Raw genomic sequence first — 21,268 nt, 5'->3', positions numbered from 1 at the left:
GAGGGATCAGTATGAGCTGTGACACAGAGAGCACTTTGGGGAGGATCGAGGGCCTTTCTGGACTCTGACAGATTGGTACTGTCAGAATTAATCAACAGGACAAGGAACGCATTTTGAAGTAGGATGGTAGGTGGCTCACATGGTAAAGAATCTGCCTGCAATGCAAAAGACCTAGATTCGGTCCCTGGGTCGGGAAGATCCCCTGGAGAAGGGAATGGCAACCCACTCCAATGTTCTTGCCTGGAGAATTCCGTGGACAGAGGAGGCTGTTGGGCTGCAGTCCATGAGGTTGCAAAGAGTTGGACACGACTAAGTGCCTAACACTTAAAACCAAAGCATGGTTGCCACACCTGACAATAAAATATTTAAGAGACAATAAAAAAAAACCGGCTTGACCAGGGTGACTTGCTTGTGTTCAGTGGTTGTCAACCGTTAGTGTGTATAAGAATTACCTGAAGTTTATTAAGACAGATTGTGGGGGCCCCACCTCCAGAATTTCTGATTCAGTAGGCCTGGGGTGGGGCCTGAGAATTTGTATTTCTAACAAGTTCCCAGATGCTGCTGATGCTCCTGATGCAGGGACAGCACTTTGAGAACTTGGGCTGGATTAGAAAGTTGAAAAACTAGAGTCAGAAACTGTCAAAGAACTTGTTCCAGAAAACGTATATTTGTGTGTTGTATACCACCATAAGAAAGTTCTGGAAAGATACATTCCAAACTGTAATAGTAGTCATTTCTGGGAGTGGGATTTAGAGGGTTGGAGAATTCACTTTTTACTCCATAGCTTTCAGTACTATTTTTGCATTGTGCACATATTGTTTTCATGTTTTAAAAAGGAAAGAAAAGTAAGAGTTGTTTTTGAAGATATGTACTAAAATATTTATGGAGTTAAAAAAGAGCTTGCTAAAGTAATCTAGTGTCACACAACAGACATTTTTAGAGTGTCTGCTGTATGCCAGATGCTGCTGGTTCTGGAAATACAGAGCCTTTGCTAAAGCTTGCAGTCTGGTGATTGAGAAGGGCAGACAGCAGCTCTGCTGAGTATCACGTAAGCTTCCTAAGATGAGGGGCAAGGGTCTAGTTCTGGTGTGTGGCAGGTAATAGACACTTGATAAATGATGAATGAACAAATCCAGGCAAGAAGTGAGGATAGTCAGAAAGATAAGGAAAAGGCAAATGAGAGATTGTGGGGGCGGGGAGCAGGGGGAAACGACAAGGCTGAATAGAGATGATGAAAGGAAGGGGTGTTTTGAATACTTTCAAGTCCACAGATTGATAACGTTTAGGTTTACTGCTGAACTGGATATCCAGTCATCTATTCTGAAAGAACTTTTTAAACCTTCCTACCCCAACCCCACTTTCTTTTTTTAAGAGACTGCTTGAAAATAGCACACAGATACTTAACCTAGATTTAATATGAGTATTGACCAGGGCTTTCTTTGGTAAATGATTTTTTTTTCTTCTTTAACCACAGTGCTAATTCTGTAAATTTATAATTTACCTACAATTTTGCCATTAATTGTCATCTTATTAATGTGAAATTAACTGAGTGTGGGAGACTGAATTTTTTTTTGGTTGCGCTGCACAGAATCTCAGCTCCCCAACAGTGGTTGAACCTGGACCACTGCAGTGAAAGCCCAGATTCCTAACCACTGGGCTGTCAGCAGAACTGGAGGATATTTTAAGTGCCATACAAAATTGGGTATTTTGTCTTTTGATCTTATGTCTTCAGTGAAGAGATGTTACAGTGATGCAGAATTCTGTCATGTTCCCAAAGCGCATCACAGAGTTTGACATATTATCCGTCTTAAATAAATACCCATGGTTGTTGGCTATTTCATGGCTCAGTGGGGTGTGCTTTGGAAGAAATATGGCTTCACTGCATTCTGAGTTGAATTCTAGGTAACACTCCTCAGAAAACTATCAAGCCATGTTATTAAACTTGGTAGAGAACATGGTGTGGAGCAGGCTTTCTCCCCCACTTTTTGTTTGGAGGTGCTACTTTTTATATCCCTCAGATGTAATATAGAAAAAGAAAATAAATTTCCCAAGTAGAGAAGTTTAGCTCTGTCATTTGGTTGGTAATCGTTTACCACCTAAAAATGCCCACTGTCTACAGATTGAGCTTTCATTTGGGCCAAGGATAAATTTCTGATACAGTCACTCTTCATACTTGATTTTATTACTAATTATTAGAAGGTGCTTTTGGTTGCTGTTATAAATTTTGCAGTATCTTTTTTTTTTTTTTTTAATTTGTTTTGCTGCCCCAGGTCTTAGTTGCAGCATGTGAGATCTAGTTAGTTTCCTGATCAGGGACCAAACCCTGGGGTTGGAAGCACAGAATCTTAGACACTGGACCAGCAGAGAAGTCCTAAAGATGTTGATTCTTTTAAACCTTTCTGTCGGGACATGGTTTTAACCAGGAGGTTGCCTGGAATGTAACTTTGGGTGATTAGACAGTCCACGGGTAATTGCTTTTCAAATATCCTCAGATAGGTGCAGGCCTCCCCTGCTCATTAATAATAATGGTGATGATAATAATACCTAAATTTTGTTGGATGGTTCTCAGTTTTCAAAATTCTTTGATCATTAACATCCTGGTGGGTTCTAGTAGCCAAACCTGAAACAAAGTAGAAGAATTAATGATCAGTTGGGGTCAAGTGGGAAAAGTCATTTATAGAGGCTGGCCAAAGCTCTAGCTGCAGGCTGCTCAAGTTCAAATCCTTTCTGTGCCACTTGCTAGCTGTGTGACCTTTGGCATATTACAAAACCTCTCCCCGCCTCAGTTTCTTCATCTGTAAAATGAGAAGGATTGCTAACAGACTATCTTATAAGTGTGTCGGAAAATATAAAGAAATAATGAATGGACAAATAAAGTGCATATTATGGTATCTGGCATAAAGTAAGTGATCAATAATATATCATGAGCATGAAGTTAGTGTGAGCTTTAAGTGCTGCCTCTCAGGTCTCTTGTTCGTCCTTTACCTCCACTCCGGCTGTCTTGAAGAACAAATTGTTTTCCGGGATTCTGTCTTAGAGCTGGCGGGAACCTGGAACCCATCCCAAGAGCATGTACCAGCGCTTGCCAGCAGTAGCTTTCCTAGTGTCCTGAGCTGCATCCTTCAAGAGTTGAAGGCAGAGGGTAGCGCTTCTTCTTCTAGAGTTACTTTAGTGTGATCCCCTCGTTAGAGGGGATCAACTGGTTGATGGGTGTGTGAGGTGAAAAAGAACGCCCCGAGATGTGTGTTGCTCTGTTCTAATAGTTATCTGTACTGATATCCTGGAATTAATCTGATGATGATACAGGCAGACTCAGATTCCCAGCTTGGCAGTCTCTGCAAACCTCCTGTTCACCACCTGCTGCCAGAATCCAGGAGTGACACAGCAGGAGTGGGCCTGTTGTGAGGGGTGCCGTTCTCTTCCTTTCAGAAAAACACAAGGTGTGTGGATAGCCCTTATCCAGGGCTGAGGCCTGGTAGAGATATTTACTGTAAAAATGAGTTTCTGCAAGGATGCTTCAAGCGTCTTTGATCACTCCCCCATCCCCCGCCTTTGCTTATGGCATAGCATCTCTCAGAGTAACCCAGGCTTTCCTTTATGTGGTGCACAAGCTCGGTGAGCTAGCTGCATTTTAAAAAGCCATTGTTTCTTCCACAGAGCTGGGTGGTTTGGCTTGTTTATCTGGCTTTCTGGGGAGTCTCCTGAGACCCTTTCTTTTCCTAAGGGCCCTCAGGAGACAGCAATGAAACCAGCATCCATTACCCTAGACACTTGAGAGGATACTTAAGTCAATAGTTTTATGATTAGATTAATTCAGGCTTTAACCCTGGCAAAACTTGAGAGCCAAGTCATCAGATTATGCTTCTTAAAGACTGAAGTATGGAATTTAGCCCAGGACTCTGTGATATCTTTCAGAGCTTGGAATAGGAATCTAGACGCCAGCCAGTCCCAACCCCACACCCAGCTGAATACATGAATTTAGGCAGATCACTTCAATTTCTAGGCATATCTGTAGACCAGTGGTTCTCAGCTTTAACTGTATGTTAAAAACCATACTGGGCCCTATCTTAGCCCGATTAAATTGGATCCTTAGTGTTGGGGCCTGGTATTGACCTCCCTCAAAGCTCCCTAAGTCTTTCTAATGTGCAGCTAAGAGAACTATTGGACAGGATGCCGCATTTTAAAAGACTGTTACTTTGCTTCTCGGGAAGCGCAGTGAAGTGTGGTTGTCCACACAGTGAAGTCTGGTGCGTGTGCTCAGCGTTCTGACCAGCCTCGTCGTCTTTCCCAGCTGTGCTGCTCTCCTGCTGTCCCTTGGATATGTTGTGTACATTTATTTCTCTCCCAACTCAGACGTCTTCACCTGGAATGTCCTCTCCTCCCTTCCAGCTATCCAGAACCTGTCCTCTCAAGGCCCAGCACTCTCTGACTCCTTTGGGAGACTCCTGGCCGTCTCCGTCCCTAGTTACTTCCCCCGCCTCCGCTCTGGTTCCAAGCCTCGTTTGCTCTGTGCTCAGTGTGCCCGGTCACGTCCGACTCTTTTCGACCCCATGGACTGCATCCCTCCCGGCTCCTCTGCCCATGGTATTTCCCAGGCAGGAATCCTGGAGCCGGCTGCCATTTCCTACTCTATGGGATCTTCCCGAGCCAGGGATCGAACCCGCATCTCCTGCATTGGCAGACAAATTGTTTACCACTGTGCCATCTGGGAAGCCCCAAGCTTCGTTTAATGCTGACTAAATGTAATGTACACTAGATGCAATGTAAGAGATGACACTCAGGCAGCATTCTGTCCTCCTGGGTAGGACAGAATGGGACATATGAAAACACCACTGGTTTGACTCGTAAACTGTTAATATTAATCTTTTTAGTATCTTATATTGTTCGCTACTTCTTAATGTGTTTGTGTATCTTGTAACTGTTAGTTGATAAACAGCTACCCCTGATGTGATTCCAGTGGACATTTGATCCCCTATTGCCAACAGCAAGCTCCTCTTCTTGCCGAACTAGAGCATTTTTCAGCACTGCTTTCTCATCTCGCTTTTATGTTCTCCCTTTCTAGACTTCCTTCTTTTTATTCTCTCATCCTCACCTATAGAAACTTTATCTGTTCTTCAAGGTCCAGTTCAAATATGACCTCCTCCATGAAGCTTTTCCTCAGCACCCACAACTTGCATTAACTGACTTTTGCCTTAAACCTCTGTAACCCTTAGAGCAGTGGTTCTCAGCTGGGGTTGATTTTTGCCCCCCAGAGGACACTGGGCAATATCTGGAGGTATTTTTGGTTGTCTCAACTGTTGGAGGGAAGGTGCTGATAGCATTTAGTGGGTAGAGGCCTGCGGTGCTACTAAACGATGTGTGATGTACAGGACAGCCTCCATGATGAAGAATTATTTGGCTCAAAATATCAGTACTGTGGTTAGCCTCCCTCCCGAGGGACCTCCTGAGGGGCTTCCCTCCTGGCTCAGTGGTAAAGCAGCTGCCTGCCAGTACAGGAGACACGAGTTCTAACCCTTATCCGGGAAGATCCCCTGGAAAAGGAAATGGCAACCCACTCCAGTGTTCTTGCTGGAGAATTCCATGGACAGAGGAGCCTGGTGGACTGCAGTCCATGGGGTCATAAAGAGTCAGACATGACTTAATGACTGAACAACAACAGCTGAGGCGGAGAAAATGCCTCAGAGTTTGTCCAGTTCGTATGTTCATGTTTATCCCGCCTTGAACCGAAGTGATTTATTTACAGACTTAATCTCCCCTACTCAGTTGAATTAATGGGTGAAGGCAGACTCTAGTTCCAAATCTGGGCTTTCTTGTTATTAACTTCATATTAACGTTTAATCCTCGAGCCTGTGCCCAGATCCTGACTGCGCAGTGTAATTTAGGACCGGAGATAAGAGCACAGTGAGGCAGTCAGCTGAATTTCTTTTCCTTTCCTACCAACCCCACATCTTTTCATCTGTGATGACCTGGGAGGAAGTATGGTACAGGGCACAGAGTAAGCGTTTGGAATCAGAAGAAAATTGGGTTTTGGTTAGAGCTGTTGCGTGTATCAGTTGTGTTTTTTGTTCGTTCCGTTGCGCCTCTTCAAGCCTGGGTTTCCACATCTCTGTAACAGAAGTGAGGCAGTGCCGCAGTGTTTGATTCCCAGTGTCTTTGTGATAATCCAGTGAGATGTTAGACATGAAGGTGCTTTGTGAAGTGCTGTAATCATGATTCAGCCAGTAGTTTATAGGTAAGAAGAGAGGATGTGGGTCAGCTTGCTGTAGAAGCACCACTAGCTTCCCAGCCTGTCCTCTGGCCACTTCCTACCGCTTTCCAGTCATCGCTACTCCAGCGCCAGCTGCAGCTGACCCCTTCCAGCTCAGCCTCCTGAGAGTGCCTCCGCTATTTGCTGCCTTCATTCTGTTCTGATTGTCTGTCTGCAGTCTTGCCAAAACCAAAAGTGACTGACTCTCCTTCTAGAATACAAACTAGTAGCCTGCTGTCGGTTCTGGCAAAGCGTGACAAAGGCCAGACAAATTACCTTGGTCATGGGGAAAAGCTGGAAAATAAGACAGCTTGTAGTTTTAGAAAGCCAGTACTATGTATAGTCCCTTATTGTCTTCATTTAAAGTAACAGAGCAGTGTTTTTAAGCACTGGAAATCTCAGTGAGCTTTTCGTGACTGAAAGAAAAAAACATAACGTGGGGTGTGCTAAAAGCCTGAGACCCTCCTGTGCCTGGAATAAGGCCAAGTGCACCCTCCCACTGATTTGCTGAGTGAACTTCAGCTAATCAGTGAATCTCAATAAGTTGATAACTGGGGGACCTCTTAGGATTATAGCAAGAGCCTTTTGAGGTGGAGGATAGATGCTTACCCTGGGGAATAATGTAAAGTGCTACATTTATAAGGGACTTTTGGGTCACAGAGGGCTTCCTTGGTGGCTTAGTGGTAAAGAATCTGCCTGCAATGCAGGAGACCCGGATTCAGTCCCTGGGTCAGGAAGATCCCCTGGAGAAGGGAATGGCAGCCCACTCCTGGAGAATTCCATGGACAGAGAAGCCTGGCAGGCTCAGTCCATTGGGTCACAAAGAGTCAGACACTACCGAGGGATTAACACTAACTAACTTTGGGTCACAGAACATCAGTTCTAAATGGGGGTGAAAATGTTATCCTACCCAACTTCTTCTCTTGACAGATGGGGAAACAGGTCCAGAAAGGAAAAATGCTTTGCCCAGTGCCACTCAGTTAGGTAGGGCCCACCTAGGTCTAGAGTCCATATCTGATATGCTTATGGGCTCTTTCTATGACTAGAAGAGTCAAATTTTTAAATCCTTGCATTGTTACTCACTTAGATGTGGATATTAGGAAAGTCACTTAACTTCTCTTAGCTTAAGTTTTTCCTGCCTATAAAGTAAGAAATGAAGACATCTACCCGGGAGGAGTGTTAAACAAAACATAAGGTCCTTAGACTATAATTTCTGGCACAGAGTAGGAATTACACTTTTCCCCTTTCCCTTTTTAGCCTTTTGATACAAGGCTCACTTCCTCAGTTTGAGGATGGCTGTTTTTTTTAACCTGTCACGCTTCCCCCTATCTCATGAAACTGGAAAAGAGTTCTTATCTACTACATTTATAAAATCTCCACTAACCTTTTAAAAATTTTAATAGCCCTTGGTATCAGGATGGGATCTGGCAGGCACATCATTTGTACAGATGAAGGCACTGCAGCCCTTTGATCCCCTGGAGGCAGCCAGTCTGTTTAGCAGAGGGATCTGGAGATGGAGTTTTCCACCATGTGATGTTAATTTTCTTATAGGAGCTATAAAACTGCTCATTGACAAGGGCTCAAGACAGTGAGCAAAAATCAGGTCTCTAGAAGAATATGTTGGGTTCCCTGTCGTGCGGAAAGTGAACACCTGCTGTCTTGTTGCCAGTTCCGAAGTCACACTGTCCTGCATTGAATGCGTTGGGCCCAGCTGATAAGGACCGCCTTCTCATTTAATTGTGCCCTTGTTTAAGCGTTTGTCCTGGCACAAACTGCATCTTTCTTTATCTTTAAAAGATGCTCGGGAACATTAGGTGAATGCGTCACTTTGGAGGCACCTCAGGCTTCCCTCTGTCCCTGAGGCTCCTTGACAGGCTCCCCAGTGGAGTCACATTTGAATGAATCACACCTTGCAGTGCCCTGCTTTCAAATGAGTGAATTAAAGTAGTGAATAAAGCAGGGTTGGAAAAGTTTCAGGATACCACCATTTTATGTGTGTGTGTGTGGGGGGAATGGAAATAGACTGAAGTATTAACAGTGATTGTTTCTAGAAGGAAGGACTGTGAATAAAATATCTTTTGGTTACCTGTGGTTTCCATAGTTTCTAAAACGGGCCCGTATTTTATAATAGGAAGAAGAACTTTAAATTTGTCATTTTTAATTACTGACAGATAGTGAAGTCCAAATGAAAAGTAGCCACATTTCATAGTGTGGTTAATAAACATTGTGAAGGGACTTTCCTGGTAGTCCACTGGTTAAGACTGTGCTTCCAATGGAGGGGGCCTGGGTTCAATCCCAGGTCAGGAAACTAGATTCCACATGCCTCACCTAAGACCTGGTGCAGCCAAATAAATAAATCAAAGTTTATTAAAAAAATTCAATGAGTAGATCCCAGTTGGGCCAATATTTGGGATGCTAAGTGGGTTGATGCGGGGACTATAGGAGAGAGAAATGTTAGATGCTGGCTGAAATTTGTGATAAAAAGTTCAAGCCATCGCATCCCCTTTTGAAGTGTGACTGATATGAAAATAAAAATTCTGGGCATTCGGTAGCTCAGTCAAGGGTATAGGATACCTGGGGTCTGAGAAAAGACCCACATCCTAGAGGGAGGGTAAATACCGGGCTTGTGCTCTTGCAGTGACACAAATGTTTGGGTCCTCATGGTTGGCGTGTGGTATCCATGGTTTGAGCAGTGGTCCCCATTGGCACCCTCAGGGTTCTTCAAAGTAATGGTAGAAGAGCTTTTGTTAGTCAGCCTAAAAGAAGTCAGCCCTGGATAGTTCATTGGAAGGACTGATGCTGGGGAACCTGAAGCTCCAGTACTTTGGCCACCTGATGCAAAGAGCTGACTCATTGGAAAAGACCCTGATGCTGGGAAAGATGGCATTAGGAGAAGGGGACAACAGAGGATGAGATGGTTGGATGGCACCATCGACTCAATGGACCTGAGTTTGAGCAAACCCCAGGAGATAGTGAAGGACTGGTGTGCTACAGTCCATGGGGTCACAAAGGATCAGATACAACTGAGCAACTGAACAACAACAAATGTAGGCATAGTTGAAAGCAGGATTCATTTTGGTGTATTGGTCATTAATACAAGTGGTCACGTGGAACACAGACCCTCTCCATAGCTAAGTCAAAGCCATACATCCTATTTCTGGAGGGAAAAACAGAAAAATGGATTAATAAACTAATATATTGTGAATGATTCCCACCAATCAGAAGTAATTGCTCCTCCTTTGAACTCCTCTGCCCCTTTCTCGTTTTGTAAGTAACTTTATAGATAGTGGTCATCTCTACTAATAAACTTGTAGAAGGCAAGGACCCTGTTTTCGTTGTCCATAATGCTTTGCACAGTGGGAACTCAATAAATGGTTGTTGAATGTCTGAATTCCCAAATCATTGAATTAGCATTTTTCCTGCAAGGCCAAGGCAGAAGAGATGAAGCCCAGAGCTTTGAAGTCTGGGTGGGAATCACTTATATCCAGTATTTGCCATCTCTCCCCATGGCTTCCTGTACAGTGGGATGGAATCTGTGCCTCTCTACTCCACACCTTTCCCTAACTTCTCCCTTTTGGTCTTAGTTATCTCTCACTATGTAACTAATCACTCCAAAACAAAGTTATTTATTATGTCTTATGGTCCGGGGTCAGGAACTGGGGAGCAGGCTCATTGGAGGCTTTTGTGGAGGCTGGCTACCATACTCTGCGTCTACTACTGTGATTCCCCAAGTGAAGGCTAGTGAGTGTAGCCTTGGTTCATCTCTCTGTCTATGTTAGGCTGCAGCATTAACCTTCAATTTTTGTTCTCTCTTAATCCACCTTCTAAACTGTTGCTTTCTAACTTGTAGCTCTGAGCATGTTGTTCTCTTACTTATACATCTCCAGTAACTAAAACGAATTCTCCACGTGAGCAAAGACTATTGTATTAACTATCTGTTGCTGCATAAAAATATTGCTGCAAACTTAGTAGTTTATAACACACATTTATTATCTCAGTTTCAGGGGATGGGACTCCAGCATGGGTTGACTGGCTCCTCTGCAAGGCTGTAGTCAAGGTGCTGGTCAGGGCGCGGCGCAGATGGGGAAGGATCCACTTCCCGGCCCAGTGGGCTGGTTGTGGTTGTTACAGCCTTCAGTTCCTTGCACATGGTTGGACTGAAGGTCCCAGTTTCTTGCTGTTTTGGCTGGAGGCTGTTTCTTGCCACATGGCCATCTTACAGCATGCCAACTTGCTTCTTTTTTTTTTCAGAGAAGGACAACACATTTACAACCTGCTTCTTTAAAGCTAGCAAGGGAACTCTGTCTCTTCGCAAGACAGATGTTAAAATATTATGTAATGTAATCATATGCAGATACTCATATACTTTCCATCACTTTTGCCATATTCTAATGGTTAAAAGCAAGCCATGGGTCCCCCCGCCCACACTCATTTGGTCGGTTGGGGGGTTATGCTTGGGTGTGTATGCCAAGAGGTACAGAGATCACAGAGGCCACGTTAGAGTCTGTTTGCCATAAGTATCTAGTTTACTGTGTCTTCAGCACCCTGAGCAGTGGATGACACATAATAAGCTCTAATATTTGAGTGAATGGATGTAGTGTGACCATTATATTTCTAACTCCTAGTTTTAAGCCTTTTCTCCACTTCTGTTTCAGAGTCACTGATTTATTCTTGAGAATCCTCTACTCTCATCTGTCCTCATGGATGAACTTCAGGATGTTCAACTCACAGAGATCAAACCACTTCTAAATGATAAGGTAAAGACTGCTGTTGTCACTAAAATATATGTAAGTCCTTTCTTCTGTGGTTAGTTTATTTTCTATATTATCTGAATAGTAAGTAAAAACATATTTATCTTGACTTTCTTTGGGGAGAAAACTTTAAAAAATTTATTTCTTAACCTTCTTCTCGATGTCTTGCCTCTCTTTCTTCCTACTTTTGTTTCCCCCAGCCAAATTCAGGCAAATTATCCTTGATGTGTCCTGTTCTACAGATAGAGGTGTTAAGCAGAAAGTTTGAGTGGGGTTTGATTTAGAATCCAGGTATTGTGACTTTCAATTTCTAGGAAAACTTAGCCTCTGTGGCTGGTAATGCTCACAGGCTGTGGTGCTATCTGTAAGGTTTGTCCGGTCTGTGATGTGACCTCTCTGTCTATGTTGAGGTTTTCATCAAGGGTGCCTGGAATATTGGTAATATATCTCATTTTTCTGTTCGTGTCAGAGAATACACAGTGAGCATCATAGTTAACAGTCACGAGGATTTAGCAGGTAAAGAGTGCTGTGATGCTAAGAGTTACCAAAAAGCTAAGAAAAGTTTATCCTCTCTCTTCTCCCTCTCCATTCAGTAAGTGTGCCTGAAATTCCTTCTTTTAAGCCCTGTTCTTTTGATGTATTGTCCTTGTCCCCTATTAAATTACTCTTCTAGCTTGGTATGGATGAGCTCATGGCATCCTTTCCTGGGGAAGTATTGATGGAAAGGGTAAAGTTGGGTAGCGTCAGGATGCCGACGGGGGCTATACCAGAAGATGCTATTGCTTGTTAATCTTTTTGTGCCCAAGGCAGGGCCCTTCACCTACAGCTACTAGGGCTATTGACTTACTCTGTTCACTAATTTGCTGTTGAAACCTGTCAACCTCATTCTTGTCCCTGTGACCTCATCTCTACCCCTATTCCCACCCCTTCCTTTATCTTTCACCAGATCTCTTGCTCTCCCCCTTGGCAAGCTGCACACTTTTTAAACCCTTTCTTTGTTTCTTTTGTTGCTTCCCTTCATGTTTTCAGAAAACTCTCCGTTAAGTACTGAATTTTGGTGCATGTGAAGGGCTGTACCCAAATGATGGGCCACAAAGAGGAGGAAGGAAGTAGAAGCTACATCTGTAACGGTGCGGGTAGGCAGTTTAGCTTCAGGAACTTAGAAACGTATCCTAAACCTGAGTGGTCACCAGAATCAGCTAGGAACTTGTTTAAAAATACAGATTCCTGGGTCCCCACTCGAGAAGAACTAAATTGGAATCTGAGGGGATGAGGACAGGGCACGCACACCTCTCTGTGATCGGTGGTCCTCAGCCTTGGCTGCTTATTGGAATTACTTGGGGAGATTTAAAAGTAACTGATGCCTAGGTATTACCTCCAGAGACTATGATTAAATTGATCTGGGGTGAACGTTTATAAAAGCATCCAAAAATTGAGAACCATGCCTATAGTGATTCTGATTAGCCAGTGTTGGAAGCCTGTGGCCTGATGGATCTCAGACATTTGAGGACTGGGACCCGGGTAAGAGGAGGAGTCTTTCCTGACCTTGGGAGTCCACAGGATGCCTGAGGCACCTACATGAGGAATTGCAGGAGTTAGTTGACTGGATGTCTCATAGAGAAGGCAGCTGGAAAAGAAAAGATTTGGCGACTGTAACCACAGAAAAGCGCTGGATTAACATTTGGGTCCTCATCTCTGAGGCTATAGTGATTCCCTGGCTGTGTCTGATAAGTGCCCAAATGCTGTGAACAGAATTATGTCTGCTCCCCTAAAATACATATGCTGAAGCACTAGCCTCCCATGTGACTGTACTGGAGATAAGGGCTTTAAGGAGGTGACTAAGGTTAAATGAGGTCAAGTGGTAGAGCCCTAATCTGATAGAATTGATGGCCTTATAAGAAGAGTGAGGGAGAGGGAAAGAGTGATACACTCTCTATCTCCACCCCTGGACAGATGAGGAAACGTGGATGGCAGCCACCTGCAAGCCCAGAAAGGAGCTCTCACCTAAAACCAAACCCTGCTGGAACCCTGATCTTGTACTTCCAGGCCCCAGAACTGTGAGAAGATAAATTTTGGTTGTATAAGCCATTCGCGCAGCCTGAGCAGTCTAAGATACCAGGCATTGTCTCACTTCCTAACATCTGTTAGCTCCTCTTTGATACGCCTGTGCTGTTCCTACCCACTTCCCACGCTCCATCTCACGCCTCTCTCCCTGGGAAGTGCTCCTAGCCCATCACTATTCATGAGCACTCCCCCTGCTCCAGCCAGGCTTTATAGAAGTCGATTGGCAATAGGCCCTCCTCAGATGGCGTCACTCCCAAACAAAGCCTTCTACCCCGTTCCACCCCCCGCTCCCCAGTATATCAGTGCTCTGCCTTTGCCCAATAAGTGGGTGCTTTTGCATACGTTTTGAAAGGTATAATGGCAGTAGTGCTTCTCATCCATTATTTCATTTGATCCTCCCAAAGGCTTGGTGATTTAGGACACACAGATCAATTTATTCTCATATTGCTGATGAGGAAACTAGGCTAAGAAAGGTGAAGTAGCTTACTCAGATTGTGTACCCAAGAGCACGTGCTGTAGGACAGGGTTTCTTGATCTTGGCACTCTAAATGTTTTGTTGTGGGAGGCTACCCTATTCTTTGTAGGGTGTTTACCAGCATCCTTGGCCTCTCTACCCACTAGATGCCAGTAGCATCTTTAAGTCATGACAACCAAACTTGTCCCCAGACAGTATCAGATGTCTCCTGGGGGTCAGAGTCTCCCCAGCTGAGAACCACTGCTGGTAGGGTATAAGCTTCCAGGCTTGAATAGCAAAGGAAGTCTTAAAGTATTTAGTTTTCAGGGAGGTTTCATTTTTGCCTAATAGCCTATCCTCTGTTACTTGTTGGGTGCTTTACATACCTTCTTTCTTTTAATCATCAGAACATCCCTTTGAAATAGATAGTCTTCCTCACTTAGTAGATGAAAATCTGACTATAAGGCTTGCCCAGTCAGGAAGTGGCAAAGCCAGGACTGAAACCCAAACCTTTCCTACTCCACAACCTGAGGCCTTTCCACTGTGTTCACCTTGTAGAAGTTTTGGCATCACCTCTGAGGCTTGTCCTCTCTCTGTAAGCAGAAACCTAGAGATTTATATCATTTCACATCATCTTTCTGTCCATTCTCTTCCTAGATACATTCTTAGTCAGAGATATTGTTGTGCCCTTCGCGGTTTCAGGGAGTGAAAGGGAGTCTAGACCCAACCTGAAATGCAGAAATTTATCCTGAGCTGACTATAAGGAAGCATTCTCAAAATAGCTTTAAGCGAGGCTTATGTTAACTTTTTTCTTGTCATTTGTTGGTACTTTTCCCATTTAATTTTAGTATGGCTGTGATTTTGTCTATGGCTCAGAATTGTGAAGAAGTGGGTAATTTTGCCATTCTTGTTTTGGCTCCAGTGATGAAAAGAAGCACCTGCCAGCACTTCTGTGTGGTTTTTTTTTTTTTTTTTTTTTGAGACAGAATTATATGAAATGATTTTTTTTTAATAGCATTTAACCATTTTCAGAGCATTTTCACAAGTACTATCTGAGTCTCCTAACTTCTTGTGAAGGAAGTAGTTAAAGGTATTTTTAACTCCATTTTACAGATGAGGCTCAGAGAAATTATATGACTTGTCCAATGCTGGTGTCCAGTGAGGCGGTGAAGCCAGGATCAGACCCCACGGATGTTGACTTTAGTCTGGGTCGGGGCCCCCAGGTTCTTCCCACCACCTGCTGCCTCTTGTTAGCTGGTTGTTCCAACCTGTTCCCCCCACCTCCACAGACCTGTATAAGGAGGAGAGCTCCCTGATCTGTGCTTCATTTTCCCTCCCTTCCTTTACCTACCCTTGGTTCAGATACTGCTGCGCCTGTGGAAGCCAAAGACCAGACTTGAGAAGATAAATAGGAGACCACAGTTGGCTTCAGCAGAACTGAGGACCTACCAAGAAGGGGAATAAGTATTTAGTGGGGGGAACGAACAAGTTATTAATTGGTTTTGGTTGTTACAGTAGAAAGTGAGGTAGACCCTCTACTGGTGACTGGAAATAGGAGGTCGGGAGGATATTATAAGAGGAAAAGCAGGAAGAACCCAGGGATGAGCATTTTAGTCATCTCCAGGGCCGCAGAGACAGGCAGAGGTTGTTTTGTTTGGTCTTTATTTTTAACTGGAGGATAATTGCTCTACAATGTTGTGTCAATTTCTGCCATACAACAGTGTGAACCAGCCATAAGTATACATAGGGCCCCTCCTTCCTGAACTTCCTCCTGACCCCACACCCTCCAAGGTCTCTTTAAAAACAACAGCAACACAGACTTGTTGACATTTTCATTAAAGAATATTTGTGAAGTGCTGTTAATACATTGCTTGTACAATTTCCCATCTTTCTACTTTCTGTTGGTAAGAGTTATTGTCCTTTTTCTTTTTTAGTAGACATGCCATATTTTATTCTCTTTGACAGTCTTTAATCTGCTTGTTTCTAAAACTTTTCCTGTTTTAACAACTGTACTTTAGTTCCAAGCTCATCAGTTGCGTGTCATTCTTCCTCTTTGGTATTCATATCTTACTCAAATTGAGTATCTCTATTTTGAGATGCTCGTATCTCTTCCAGAATGATGTTTATTGCCTTTACTAAGTGCCAGAATTGGGAATAGAGTAGTGAGTCAGACACTGCACCCCGCATCAAGGTCACCAAACAGGTAGATTTGCCCCAAATCTCCTCCTGTTGGTAGTTGGTTCTAAGGTCTGTCTTTCTGTTTTATCTGTTGCTTTCTGTCTTTTGAAACTATATGTTGATCTTAACTAGATCTCATAGTGGGAAATTATGTTTCTCTTCTGTCCAGTTATATTTCTATAACTGTCCAGCAGTTACTTGATTTTTAAATTTTTCTCCTTGCCTTCCCCCTTTTTCTCATACTTCTCTTCATACACTGATAGATTCTCAGTTGCTTTTTGCCTATTCTCCAGGCTTGAACTGCAAGAATTGCTTTTTCAAAATTTACTTTCTTGAGCTCCTTCATTTACCTTCTGCACTTGGCCTAGAGCCTCCACCAAGAAACATGCCCCTTAGCTGGCTTCTGCCTTGACTGCAGCTTTCAGTTGTGATTTCTCTTTTTCCTTGATTTTTCCTTTTCTCCCTCTTCCCCTACATTATTCTCTTGTTTTCATTTATTATCTTGAATCCCTTTCTGCTGCTTAAGTCTGCTTAGTGCAAGAATCTCTCTGAACATGGAATTAATGCTATATTCAAATGGGACGGAAAATAAAAAGAGAGGACCCAGAGCCTGAAACTTCTGAAAGTTTTGTTGGAGTGGAACCCTGCACTACAAATATCAGAGGCAAATAAATCCCCAGGGAAGTGTCCCAGGGATGTCTTTCCCCTTCCAGAATCTATCTAGTGAGCAGTATTGAATTTTTAGTAAGTTCAGAGAATTTGGCTTTGGTTGACCACACTCATGTCGTTTGGGGACCAGCTAATGATTTCTCTCAGAAAGTCTGGGCCCCAGACATGGTCAGACTGACCCAGTCATATCCTTTCTCCAAGATGCTTGATCACTCATGAAGCCTGAAGCCAGACTCCAAGAGGATCTGACATCTTTTAAAAAAAAAAGCCAAGAAACAAGTATTAGTCTTCCTCTGATTCCCAGTATCTTTTCTTTGGGAGGTGAACATTGCATAAAGAACGTGCAGCCGTGTTCTTGCTAGGTTCTCAACAAAAAGCACTTTGGTTTCAGGAGAGAATTGCATCTTTCTAATTTTGGCATTTCCCTTTGTGCTCATCTCAAGCATCAGCCTCACAAAATGCTTCTTGACTGTGATCACAAGATAGTGAAGAAAGCAATTCATGCATACAGTGACAGCTGCTTCTCAAATTGCTCATCAGAATTTTTGTGTCTGTGTTCCAGGACCAAGATTTTAGTTCAGACTGGAGTGATATTCCCTAAGCTTTCTAAATAATCTCTAAGGGAACCTCTGGGAGCCCAGTAAGAGTGAAGCTCTAATATGGTCTGTTTTGATATCATTATAGATTATTCCTCAAAAGATTAAATGAATCTTTAAATCATATTTTACAAAATACTAAGTTACATATTTTTTATGCCACACCAAATCTTTTTTTTTTTCCATTACAAAAGGTGAAGTACATACTTATTGTAGAAGAGTTTCAAGAAAAGTGTAATTGCCCCTAATCTTTCTGTTCTGAAATAGTTGCTATTGTTAATGTTTTGGTATTTTTCTTCTAGTCTCTTTTGAGTGCATATTTTAATGTAGTTGAGGTCAAACTTTGACGGCTGTTTTGTAGTCTATATTTTTATTTAATGACTGGGATGCAGTGGAATTGTTCTGTTGTTTTTGACCCAAAATCTTAACAGAAGCTTGTTAGTATTTAATTTTATTACACTGGTTTATTCCTTTCATAAATATCCATCAAGTACCTGACTTACACCTGGTCCTCTGCTGAATGTGGTGGAGGGTGCAAGTTGAATCGGACTGGGGCTCACTGGCTGGTCATTTATATCCTACTACAACAATCTACCCTAGTCCATGAGACGGCCCTCCCTTCTGCTTCTCACAGTCAAAATAGAAATTAAGTGCAGTGACTTCTCTGAAGGAGTTCTCAGGAGTTGTGTGGGGCCAGTGGGGGCCGTGGAACACTATTGATCCTTTTTACCAGTGGCAGCATTCCTTGGGAATGTGCTCTCTGCATGGGATTGGAGTTGTTTCTTCTTGCTGTGACTGCATCAAACTTTATTTTGTGAACTTGGTTTCATGCTGGGACTAATACCTCGAACTAGCTCTCTCCACCACCGTCTCCTCTTCTCAGTGTCATCAATAGTCTCTCTGTGATTGGTGATCTATTGTGACTTTACTGCCACCTGTAGAGAGACGAGAGCTGCTCATCCATAATCTTATTCCTTCAAAAGCTCTCTAGATCAGCCCTGTCCACTAGAAGATTCTGCAGTCAAAGGAAATGTTCTGTATCTGCACTGCCCAGTAATACAGTAGCCACTGGCCACAGCGTGCGTGCTGAGCATTTGAAATGCAGCTAATGTGAGACTGAATTTTAAATTTTAAAGTGGCCGCTGTGGCTGTTGACTGCCGGCTGCCGTATTAAAGAGTGCTGTGCGTCATCCCAGCGGCCTCCACAAGATCCTCTCAAGGGAAGACAGTTTGTTTCTTTGGGTGGCTTCTTTTGTTGTTTTTTCTTTACCACGCTGGGCTGTGCTTTTAACCTCTGTTTTGTCCTGCCAGCAGTGTGAGTGATAGGACACAGAACTGTTTCTAAGAGGATCTTCTTGATGAGAGATGGGATTGCTTAGTACTCCCTTGGCATCAGAGACCTCTATCTTCTCTGAAGGGGCAGCTTTGGATAAGGTGCTCATCATTATAGCTCCACGCTTTCTGGAAGGTGGATGGATATAACAGTTTCTGAATAATGAGGGTAATGAGGTTTGGGAGGAGCTTTTACTTTATGAGTCAGAAGGTTTTTTTTTTCCTCCCAAAGACATCACTTATTTACCCTTTTTATACTCTTATGTCATACTCTTGCACCTCTGGCATCTGAAATATTACAGAAATGCCTCTGAGTCATTACCATTGATTTTTTTTTTTTTTTTGGCAATCCTACATTACTCTGATGCAGTCTCTTCTTAGAAGCTTGGTGAATTCTCCTTGGATCTTTTGACTATGTCCTACTCTTTAAACAATTCAGTGAGTTGTCCTTTATCCTGTTAGCAGTTTCCTAGGATATACCAGTGTATGAGGAACTGCGTTTTATCTGTTTCCCTTCTTCAGTGACACTGCCTTTCTTCCTTGTTAGATTTCAGAGTTTTCATTCCGGACCCATCTGTATCTTTGTTCTCATCTTCATCCTTTCTTTGCTTCCTTGTCCTGGGCACGCTGACTCCTGCCAGTTGGCCTCCAGCTCCTTTCCTCCCAGGTACCTCCCGTGTGGATTGTGAATGTGTTCTCAGACTCTGATCCATGTTTTCTCTCTTCCCACAAGCTCTCCCTGCTCTCCTTAGGTAGGAAGACAAGTTACAAGCTTTACTAGGAAAGCAGGATCTTTTCCTTCATCTTCATAGGAAGCCTGCCAAAGTGTAACCCCATCACTAAAGACTCCCCTTTTACTGACATGCGTTGCCTCTGAAGCCTATTGCTGAGAACCATTTTAGTTTTATGGCAACCAAGAGGCTGCACATGCTCTGCTTTCACTGTGAACTGAATTTGCTGCACATTGGGGGAAACCACATGGGGAAACTGACTGTGTTTTCTGCCTTCTGTTGACAGAATGGTACACGAAACTTCCAGGACTTTGACTGTCAGGTAAGGACTGTACAAGCACCAAGGAGGGCTGTGTACAGGATCTCTGCAGAGCTCCCCTCCCTGTGCTGGTGGTCTTTTAGAGGTGGATCTCTCTTCATAGCTGATCATGATTCCTTCGTGCTCTTTTGATCACTGGATCAAGTTTATTTAAAATGATTTGCTATTGTGTTCAAAAATTGCTTGCCAGGTCCCTATGGTTGTAGGTTATTGGGTGGAGCTGTCTTTTTACAATTAAGATCTCCTTTCCTCAAATTGATACTTGAAACCGTAATCACGAGTGCCATGTGGCTGTCACCTCACAGCAGAGAAGGTTGGGGGCGGTCAATTTGGAGGGGAGACTTTACTAACAACAAAACCTGTTCTAAAAGAAAGATTTAGTGTTACTAATACAAAAAGCAGATGTCTCTTGGCTGTATCTCTGGAAACACAAAATTCAACCTAACTCATTAGTGTTTTCCTAAATGGTAGTTCATCTTAGACTGCTTTTGCCTGTCGCTCTGTTGCTAATTGGAAAATCCATAAAGTAAACTAGCAGTTCCATCTTCCTGCTTTTATCTGTTGACTGGCCCTGAAAGAAATGGGAAGAAGGAATAAATACACGGAAATGGATACCTTACAAACCCATACAGCCTGACTCTCCTACTTTTGGGGTAGATGTGGTAAGTGGCTGTCAGAGGCAACATGAAGGAGACCCAGAGGGTGCTAAGCAGGAATGGAAGGTGCAGGGAAGGCAGCTTCCCTGTGTCCAGGATTCAGCCAGCTTGCACACCCACAGGCAAATCATTATTTTCAGGTACACATTTTATGTTAAGTACAGTGGAGCCTCTCCATATTAGCATTAACATCAAAAGGAGAAACTAACATCTGTCTCATAGGCAACCCAGTTATATCGTATTAATTTATTGGGTACCTACTATAGATACTAAACATACATTTCTGTAATCCTTGGAGCAGTATCACAAGGTGGTTTTTATCAGAGATGAGGAAATTAAGAATCAGGTTTCATAACTTGCCATGGGTGGAATTGAAGTTGAAAACCTCACTTTGTTCTGAATCCATCGCCCATTCTTTCTCACCTGGCGATGTCCAGAGCTGAGATGTGGCAGAAAATTGAGCTGTGTATAAAGCTGAGCTTCCTTAGCAAGACAGGTGAGACTGAGACTCACTTTGGAAGGGGCAGGCTCATAGCATTGTTACAGATTTTTAAATCCCAGTGCCAAACACTTCTTCTTGTGACTGTTTGGTATACTTTATGTATACCACATAATCAGCCTGCTGCTGTTAGGAAATCATTTGTTATAAAAAGAAGCCATATTATTTTTTGGTAAATGGTGGCAGTCAAGTTTTGGTTTAGTTGTTTTTAATTTGATCTTTTGATCTAACTTCAGTTATGTTTTAGATCCTAGGTTGAACTAATTTAACTGCATTACTCTTAATATTTGATATAATTACCTAGAAGGAGCTCATTTGAGAGAGGGTAATAGTAAAATTCAAGGTGAAAAATTCCAGAAATAGTGTACATTTTCCTACTTTTAAGATGCGAAAGCATTTATTTTCATCAAATTGGACACGCCGCTAAATCAGAATATTAAAAAATTGTGTGCTTATAGCAAAACAGATATAAAAATAGCAAAAAGTAAAGAAATAAAAATCACTTGTTATTCATCACTGTTAATATTTTGGTGTATATCCTTTAGGATTTTTCTCACGTATAAATATACTTAGATATAAATGAAATTGAGTTTTAGAAATTATATTATCAACTACTTTTTAATACTAAGGCTTAAAAATAGTCTGACAAATATTCTTTATATTTTGGGTGAAGCTTTAATATAACAGTGTGTTCTGGCCTCATTAAATGTAACTTTTAGTTCAGTTCTGATACAGATAGAATGAAGGCAAGTGTGTGTCACTGTCAGTGGTT

At 42.7% G+C, this 21,268-nt stretch overlaps 1 protein-coding gene across 1 annotated transcript in view; it reads left to right on the top strand.

Annotated features, from left to right (window-relative positions):
• Window positions 1–21,268, top strand: part of NDRG3 (NDRG family member 3) — a 60,029-nt gene that overhangs the window by 3,107 nt on the left and 35,654 nt on the right. Inside the window, exons 2-3 of the mRNA XM_068987027.1 lie at window positions 10,903–11,004; window positions 19,309–19,344. Of these exons, the coding sequence (XP_068843128.1) occupies window positions 10,948–11,004; window positions 19,309–19,344 (93 nt within the window). The 5' untranslated portion in view covers window positions 10,903–10,947. The remainder of the gene's footprint in view (window positions 1–10,902; window positions 11,005–19,308; window positions 19,345–21,268) is intronic.

This window comes from Capricornis sumatraensis, chromosome 15 (genome assembly GCF_032405125.1).
Source record: "Capricornis sumatraensis isolate serow.1 chromosome 15, serow.2, whole genome shotgun sequence".
Taxonomy (NCBI): domain Eukaryota; kingdom Metazoa; phylum Chordata; class Mammalia; order Artiodactyla; family Bovidae; genus Capricornis; species Capricornis sumatraensis.
The sequence above is the reverse complement of the archived record's forward strand: the minus strand, read 5'-3'. Positions and strand labels throughout refer to the sequence as shown.